At 32.5% G+C, this 9,585-nt stretch overlaps 1 protein-coding gene across 1 annotated transcript; it reads left to right on the top strand.

The window, feature by feature from the left end:
• Positions 1–1,557: 1,557 nt before the first annotated feature.
• Positions 1,558–6,439, top strand: LOC128189171 (uncharacterized). Its single transcript, XM_052860668.1, has 7 exons — positions 1,558–1,709; positions 3,105–3,212; positions 3,414–3,453; positions 4,215–4,336; positions 4,553–4,597; positions 4,692–4,739; positions 5,026–6,439. Exons 1-7 carry the CDS (start codon positions 1,682–1,684, stop codon positions 6,174–6,176), a joined length of 1,542 nt encoding a protein of 513 aa, XP_052716628.1. The 5' UTR covers positions 1,558–1,681; the 3' UTR covers positions 6,177–6,439.
• The last annotated feature ends 3,146 nt before the right edge of the window (positions 6,440–9,585 follow it).

The raw sequence follows: 9,585 nt of genomic DNA, 5'->3' as shown, positions 1-9,585 counted from the left end.
AATGTATAAAAAGCGTAAACTGTTTCAAATCCATTTTATATCGTATAAAACTAATAAATATTGAATTCATTGCTTATAATTTAATTTTTCTACTCTTCATTGTAGATAAAAACGATCATTTGACCTTTCAAATGACGTAAAATTGTACAAAATTCAAACGTAACGTCAGGCTTATTGATACATTTTTGACGTTAGTCTAACTATGACGTAGGCTACATTCTTTATATGATATAAAATAATTTTTTAGCCAATCAGAAAGCGCGTTACAACCAAAATTAAATTATGGAGTCATAAACCCTTTCTGCAATTAACTTTTTAGATAACAGGATAGCTCAGATAAAAAATTCTGTATGATTAAATTCTAAATAGATTACTTGATCTTTGTTACAGAAACATGATTATGATTTGAGTCAAATGTTTCAAAATTTTGCTTTATCCTATTTCAAAAGCATTTATTTTCATCAAGTGATATTAGTATAAGTCATACATATAGTTTAATAGTTAAACAAGCTCTTGATGAAGAATGAGTTTTAAAGTTTATTCCTTTTATTTCTGCTTTTAGTATATTTAAAATATGTCTACGACATTTTCGATGTGAATGTGGTAAGATCACACTTTATTATAAAAGACAAAATCGACATCCTGCTGAAATAATTGAAAGTTTTAGATCTCATCTCTGCTATAAGCTCACAACACTGTGCCAGATAATTATGCCAATGCCAAGGTGACGTTTTTGCACCCGTCTAAGCTGCATACATCGAAAAAATCAAATATGCCATATGATAGACAATTGCTTAAAGAGTTAACAACAACCTTTGTTATCATTGTATTTCACCTTTTAGGTGAGATATTTACCTTTCAAAAATAAATTCCTACAGGAAAATAATTTTTCCCATAGGAAAAACAATATTCCAATAGGAAATTTGAAATTTCCTATCGAAATACAGGAATTTCTAGAGGAATTTCAATTCCGATGGGATTTCATAAAATCCGATAGGAAATCTAAATTTCCTATAGGAAAACTACCTGCTTGAATCAAATTCCTGCAGGAAATACTGTTCTCCTATTTGTAGAAAATCCTGTAGGATCATTTCACCTACGGGAATTATTATTTTCCTATGGGATATTAATTTTTAAAGGTAAATACCTCACCTGTCAGGTAAAACACATTAAATACAAAAGTGGTTAAATACTCTCTAGACAATGTTCTATCATTTAGTATTTATGGATTTTCCGAAACTGCATTTTAAACGCGTGTAAAAATGCCACCTTGACACTGGCATAATTATCCGGCACAGTGTTTCAAATGGACGTTGTCTAATAACTTGAAGTCCTGTGTCTGTCCTTCTGTTCTTCAACATTAAGGCAAGAGAAAGGTAAAATGATAATTTTTGCTATGCAATTTTCTTATGACAAAAAAAGTTACTCTTATTATAGAACGAAGTGTACTTGTTCTTGAATTTGTCCTTTTATCTTTACTAGCGTCCTTATTGTTTTAAGAATAAAATCGTATAAAATGTGGTAGTATATCATCTGTTTGAATAACATAACAGGGTTAAAAAGGAAACGTGGATGTGTGTCCCGTTACAAAAGAAGCATGGGACGCACGCGCGAAAACAAAAAGTGGAGACTGTGGAGGACAGAGTGTGTACCATTGTCTGGCTGATAGCGAGGGCGGGAAATGGGAGAGATGTGTGGAAAAGACATTGGTAATTGAAGGTACTCAACTTGGCTTCACATTAACTGATCACCAAATTTGTAACAATAAAGGCTTTGAAATTAGACAGGTTAACATTGATAAAAAAAAAAATATGACAGTAAAGGTCACACATTTTTCTTAAAGGAAGTGAACATGAAAAAAATAATTGTTGCTTAATAAATTATAAAAGCCTTTTGAAACTTAAAAATGAGGTCTGTTACCTATTTGTTTATTTCTATCAAGAGATTTTACCAATTTAACACTCTCAGTGAAAGGTTTATGGAGGTAATCCATTATTCCCCAGCATGCATCTGTTCTCTGATGTAGATAAGCCACATTGCTGCTGGTGACTGGGTCAATGTTGGAACTAGGCCAGTGTTTATGTACAGAGTTGATAAAAGTTACGAAGAAAAAATATGCCTTGATGTGAAGAAAAATTTTGTGTACTGTCATGAGAAGACAAGGATTTAGTACATTTCTATAAATGAACCTCAGATAACTATTTATGATTTGTACAAAAAATGAATATAGATAAATTAATTTGTGAAATATAAGACCATCACATTCCAGATGTTTGTACTACGGAGATGCATGTGGCAGTCAGTGTTTACATAAATAAAATGCTGTTTTTAGATTTCAATTTAAATTAATATAAAATTGTAATTCCATTTTCCATGTGGGGTTTCTTACCGTTACTTTTTATTTAAATGCCTTGGAAATTTTTCTGATTTGTTTTTTTTTATACATGAGATCTTGATGATATGTACGCCGGTTCTGTTTATGCTGTCAGAAGAATAACAGGACTAAGACACTTTTTAAAAGTCAGGATGCTGTGCAATGCACCTTGTGTGCTCATTTATGTAGCACACATAATGTTCAAACTCATAAACAAGAAATTCCCGAGTGCAAGAAAAAATAGGTCACAATAACACTGATCCACGGACATTCCATTCTAGTTACATGTCACATTAACTGCTGGTGGGAATGCATCATTCTGAGATCCAAAATCTTCCTCCATAAACACTGTTTAAAATGACAACTCTTCACATTCCTTTCAAGTTTCCATTCACATTTTGATGATGGCATTTTATCCCTGTTACTACACGTGTGTAAAATTGCAATGTGTCTCACTGACGGCAGCATCAGTGCTGCCCTCTCTTAGATGCTTAGAGATAACCCAGCAGGGAGGTAATGATTTTAACAATATGGCAGCGCTCATGGATTGCAAGAATTAGTTATTCTAAGTGGTATATCTTTTTACTGAGGAAAGCTCTGTCTAAATGGTTTTCAGATATCATTATACACATCAAACAGACAAATTTGAGCCCTTGATAATTTTTTCATGTTCACTTCCTTTAATAAATGACCAATCCCGTATTTACATAATTCTATTTTTTCCTTTTAGGCAATTGTCCTATTTTTAATGAGGATGGTTTCATCGACTGGAAACCATGCGACAAAACGAAACCACCCTGTCCAAACAGTTCATTTGTATCTGACGAAGTTTATATTTGCAAGTACTATATATGTACCGATGACTATATTTCTAACATTCAAAGCGTGGTATATCAACAAGGAAATAAAGTACATTTTGTATTAAAATATGATAAATATACATATGATCAAATCAGTACTTAGTGGGTTGACTGAAGGAATGTCTGTTGAAATATACTGTGTTTGCATATAAAATAACACAGACATTTTCGTTTTACAGATCCAGAATGCTTTGGTAACAATACAGCGAGTGCGAAAACGTAAGTGTTAATACCCCAAGGAAAACAGCATAATGCTTAATTGTCTCTCTGTCTATATTTTTAGTTGCCCTAAAGTTAATATTTAACTTTAATATTTGAAGTAAATATATACTTTTTATATTAAATTTATTCAAATGTTTGTAACTTAGCCCCCTGTATCACATATACGCTTAGTGTGTTCTTAAGGTACTTCACTACACCTTCAAATAGTTTCTCAAATGACTAAAAATTACTTGATTATGATAGTGAGCATGATGGATAAGAAGTGTATATGTCAAATAGGCGAAAAAAATGTGCAATTTTGGATAAAAATGATATTTTAATAAATTTCATTCAGTAAACATAAACAAAAGCCACAGGCAGATTCGTACTCATGATCTGCGGTTCACAAACTTTAACCACTGAGCTATGACGATATACATCTGAATTGATTGATATAAACAATTTAACAAAACATTTGAATCGCCATCTTGTGACGTAGTGTCGTGAAAAGTAGAAGTCAAGGTGTAGTGAAGTACCTTAATCGAACAACATATGCACAGCATAATAAATTGATGTTCGCATTTTTCAAGATTACATGATTTAGTAATAATAAATAGAATTCATATCACAATCTGGTTTTATGTTTCAATAAAAAAAATACGCATTCATGTATAAAATGAGCAAAAGTACTCGCCAAAAATTTTATTTATACATGTACATAAAATTGTAAGACTTAAAGACGTAGGATTTTCACCAAAGTTAAATTATTTTTTCTATAGAAAGCCAGATCCCAATAACGATTCTGGAAACGATGTTGGCCTAGTAATCGCCGTTTCTTTTGGCATTATGCTGATTCTTTCCGCCATGGCTCTTCTTATATTTTTTCTTAGGAGACGTTCAAGTAAGATTTCTCTGTTCGCTTTGTTAGAAAAATAAACACATCAGCTATAGATATATTTTCGGAGAATATTAATTGAAGTGTATTGTCAATAAACAATTGTACTTAAAGTTTTTCTTATACATTTGAGTGGAACTAAGGATACAGTGACTATCCGGCCGGTTCTAACTCTGAAGCTATATTATATATCATGTTAATATAATTTTTTATCCTATTCAGATAACCAAACTGCTGAACAGGAATTTAATGCTAGTCTAACTGCAGGTGAAAATATGATTTACAACAATTTACTCAAAATAGTTTTGAGACTAACACGTTACAAAAAATTAAGCTTATTATTTTTTTGTATATATTTCAGGCTTATTAAGTCCAAATGAAGACAAGATACCGCAAAGGTTAAATTCAGGTGATTAAATATGCATGTATATATAATTCCAATTCATTTGAATAAGTCAAAACTCACCCCTACTAAAACATGCAATAAAATTGGTTTGATATAGTTTAATTTGTAACACAACACAGACAAATACGTCTTGAATAATACATTGTTTAAATTTATATGATTAACTTGAGTCATGATGATAAACAAACTTCAATATAAACTAAAGCTGTAAGCTGCTTATGTTAGGTATGAATGTAAATTTACAAGCTTTTTGAAAATATTGGATTATAAGTTTTAAAATGCATTTTAGATTCAACGGAGAAAATTGTAAAAGACCACAGTGTCCACAATGGAATCGCTTTGCTCATGAATGATGATTCAGATGCAAAATCAATAATTGTTGTCGGAAAATTCGGTAATTCTGTTTCTAGTACATCCCGTCGTATCTCTAAGGGATTCCAAAACAAAAAAGGTTGGGCGTCACTAGAATGTCGATACACAGATATACCAAACACTGTAGAAGAAAATACAATTATGTTTGTATATGGCTGGTTTGGGATGTGGAATGATGACCTTTGCTCACTAGTCAAGGCAAAAACTGCCTATCAGTCTTTGGTACGAATACTGGATGAAATAAGAAATGTAAAAATCATTGTTGGAATGAGATCGGATCTTTATCGTAAATATTATCAAGAATTACAAGAGGCTGGTGAACAAAACACGAGTTTGTTTGATCATGAAATTCATCTAGATAGTGCTGATGTTAAAAAAGACGAGGAGTACTTAAAATTTTTACATGAAAAGATTCAGAGACCGTGTAAGCAGGACAATTGCGCATGTCAAAACCTGACATACGAGATGCTTCGTAAGGGGAAGGACAAAGTCGTTGGCATGCCTTTAAAGATTACTGTAATAGAAAAATACCATGATCTTGTACCTGATTATCTGGATAACTGTGATATTTTGAAGGCGTTGAGAGAACATTTCATATCTGTCCAAAATGACAAAAACAGAACACACGTGTATGAGTGGATCACATACATTTGTTTGAAAGGAAAATTTACTAGATCCGAATCGTTTGATGCATCTCTAGTTCAAGAAATTGGTTTTAAAATAACAGATTCGTCTTTTGACGAAAGTTATACAGAACTTTCTAAATACCTTAGGATGAGAAACTCTAATATAAGGCAGAAAATGCCACCTAATAGTCCAAGAGCACAATACGTGTTTTGGCATCCTTTTATCTATATTTGCTTTTTTCATTACCTGTTTGATAAGGACCAAACCCTTGTTATGAGACACTGTAACATAGAAGCCATTTTTGAGCTTGTACGAACAAAAGAGGCAAAAGTATCATATTTTGAGGTAATAGCAGATGATCCCATGGTCACTCTGTTCAAAGCAAGAATACGCAGTTTGGGTAAAGACAAGGAGTATATGCATCATCCATTATTGAAATAATTACAGAAATAGATAAGGTAGAACAATAGGACATAACAACATTACGACAAACAGCACACGGTGGGTGTGACCGGTCTGTAGAGGATGCTTCATGGCACCTGATCCTACCTCTATATTTTTAGAGGTCCGTGTTGCTCTGCTTTGAATTTGTACTTCGTTTCATGGATTTGTGACGATTGTGATTATTTAGAATTGTATTTTTATGAGGTACTACTTTTGACATGTCCCACCTTGTTTACCGTTGTATTTTACAGCAAGATATCTTAATTAAGGTCTTCCGTTTCCAACGTTTCCAACGGAAGACCTTCTTGTTATTCTTCGGTTTCTTTTTCCCTATTATTAAGGTCTTCCGTTTCCAACGGAAGACCTTATTGTTTTTGCTTTGTTTCTTTTTCCCTATTCTTCTATATTATTATTTTTTTTTTCTTACAAATTTTGTGCACGCGAGATCTCGAAAACTACTCAATTGATTTTCATGAAACTTTGCGATCTAATAGATAATGATATGAACCGTATTGCAAATTTTTTTTTAATTGATTACGTCACTTCCGGCTTTGAGATATAGTCGTTTTATCGATTTTCAGAGGGGTATCTTGTCGGCAGTACTCCTCTTAAACTATACCAGATATAAACTTGAAATTTTCAGTGATGGTTGACGGAAGATTGAAATTGTGCATGAAGGTTTAAAATCATTTCGATCGCCAAAAGCGTTGAAGCTCGCCTGGACCCGAAAATTGAAGTTAAAAAAACGTCATTATTTTTTCTGGTTTTCTTTGTTTTTCTCTTTTCTAAAAAATATTTTGTTAAGATATGTAATGTAAAAAATGTTTATATTTACAAGACCTTTCAACTGATATCAAGAAAAAGGGGCTGGCCCCTAAAATTAGGGGACCAAAGGGCTCTAAAGTCTTTCATCTATAGCCCTTTACTGAGTGATATTTTGTGAACAGTTATAGAAGCAAATATGTTTATTTTACAGTTATGTATCCAAGCAATGTAATGATTTTATCATGTGTTACGTAATAAGGGGTTTTTAGGGGCCAAAATTCCAAAATTTTGATCACATATATCTCAGAGAGGAAAAATATTTTGAAATGCAGTAAAGAAGAAAAGATGCTCAAAACGATGTATTAAATAATATTCAATTTTCAAAATTTCGTTAAACGGCCCCTATAAGGAGTTAAGGGACCAGCCCCATAAACGTTCTTTCCCATATATCTCAAGAATGGTAACGAATTTCTAAACAGTTGTTGAACAAAATGTGTTGAGATTTAAATGACCTTTTATTTGAGATCAAGAAAAAGGGGCTGGCCCCTAAAATTAGATGACCAAAGGGCTCTAAAACCTTTCATCTGTAGCTCTTCACTGAGGGAAATTTAATGAAAGGCTATAGAAGCAAATATGTTTATTTCACAGTTATGTATCCAAGCAATGTAATAATTTTATCATATGTTACGTAATAAGGGGTTTTTAGGGGCCAAAATTCCAGAATTGTGATCACCAATATCTCAGAAAGGAAAAATATTTTGAAATGCAGTATAGAAGAAAAGATATTCAGAATGATGTACTAAATAATATGCAATTTTCAAAATTTCGTTAAACGGCCCCTATAAGGTACTAAGGGATCAGCCCCTAAAACGTTATTTCCCATATATCTCAAGAATGGTAACGGATTTCTAAACAGTTGTTGAACAAAATGTGTTGAGATTTAAATGACCTTTTATTTGAGATCAAGAAAAAGGGGCTGGCCCCTAAAATTAGGGGACCAAAAGGCTCTAAAATCTTTCATCTGTAGCTCTTCACTGAGGGAAATTTAATGAAAGGCTATAAAAGCAAATATGTTTATTTTACAGTTATGTATCCAAGTAATGTAATGATATATTCACGTGTTATGTAATAAGGATTTTTTAGGGTTCAGGAGTCCAAAACTATGACCATATATATCTCAAAAAGGAAAATATTTTGAAATGCAGTATAGAAGAAAAGATGCTTAAAATGATGTGCTTTACAAAATGCAACCTTCAAATTTTGGTTCAGCGGCTCCAATAAGGAGATAAGGGACTGGCTCTAAAACTTTTTTTCTCAGATATCTCAAGAACGGTGACAAATTTCTAAACACTTGTGGAACAAAGCTTTTATCCCTGAAACAAAATAGTATCTGACCTTTAGAATATAGACCCTGTTTTTCTATTCTGAATCATGTTTAGTAAAATCAAGATCGATCATATATCTCAAATTCTTAAATCAGACGGAAGACCTCCTCGTTGCTCGCAACGAGATCGTGTCTAGTTATTATTTTTTTTTCTTCCTTTTTTTGTGCACGCGATTTCTCAGAAATGGCTAGGCCGATCTCAATCAAATTTTAGGATGTGATAGATAGTGGTCTGAACTTGATTGGAAATTTTTTGTATTGATGACGTCACATCCGTTTTTGAGATATTGAGATTTTTCTAATTTTTATATGGGTATTTTGTCTTCTGTTGTTCTCCTAAACTATAAGAGATATTAAGCTCAAATTTCTACGGTTGGTAAACGAAAGATTGAAGTTTTGCATGATTGTTGTTTTGTATGTTTAGCACTACTGGCGCCAAAGCTCGCTATGGCTCGAAAATTGACATTAAGAAAGCGTCGTGAATTTTTGTGCTTTTCTCTTTTTATCTCTTTTCTGGAAAATATTTTGTTAAAACATGTAAAGTAAAAAAAGTTTTTATTTACAAGACCTTTCTGCTGATATCAGGAAAAAGGGGCTGGCCCCTAAAATAAGGGACCTAGAGGGCTCTAAAGTCTTTTACCCATAACTCTTTACCGAGGGATATTTTGTAATAAATTATATAAGCAAATATGTTTATCTCACAGATATGAAGCCAAGCAGTATAACGATTTTCTCATATGTTACGTAATTAGGGATTTTAAGGGGTCAGAAGTCCAAAACTTTGACCACCTATATCTCAAAACGGAAAAATATTTTGAAATGTAGTATAAAAGAAAAGATTTTCAAAATGATGTACTTAACACCATGCAACCTAAAAAATTTGGTTCAGCGGCCCCAATAAGGAGATAAGGGACCGGCCCCTAAAACATTCTTTCTGAGATATCTCAAGAGTGGTAACGAATTTCTGAACACTTGTTGAACAAACAGTCTTTATAATTAAATGACCTTTCATTTGATACCAAGAAAAAGGGGCTGGCCCCTAATATTAGGGACCTAGAGTGCTCTAAAGTCTCTTTACTATAGTTCTTTACTGAGGGATATTTTGTAATAAATTATAGAAGCAAATATGTTTATCTTACAGTTATGAAGCCAAGCAGTGTAACGATTTTCTGATATGTTACATAATTAGGGATTTTTAGGGGTCAAAAGTCCAAAACTTCGATCACCTATATCTCAAAAAGGAAAAATATTTTGAAA

The sequence above is a fragment of the Crassostrea angulata genome, chromosome 6, assembly GCF_025612915.1.
Source record: "Crassostrea angulata isolate pt1a10 chromosome 6, ASM2561291v2, whole genome shotgun sequence".
NCBI lineage: Eukaryota > Metazoa > Mollusca > Bivalvia > Ostreida > Ostreidae > Magallana > Magallana angulata.
Note: the sequence above shows the minus strand (reverse complement) of the source record. Positions and strands in the feature narration are given on the sequence as shown.

Coding starts and splice junctions, on each gene's coding strand:
- LOC128189171 (XM_052860668.1), top strand. CDS start 1,682: ATGGGAGAGATGTGTGGAAAAGACATTG. Junction 3,454..4,214: donor AATACAGCGAGTGCGAAAAC/GTAAGTGTTAAT, acceptor TTTTTTCTATAG/AAAGCCAGATCCCAATAACG. Junction 4,598..4,691: donor TAATGCTAGTCTAACTGCAG/GTGAAAATATGA, acceptor TATATATTTCAG/GCTTATTAAGTCCAAATGAA.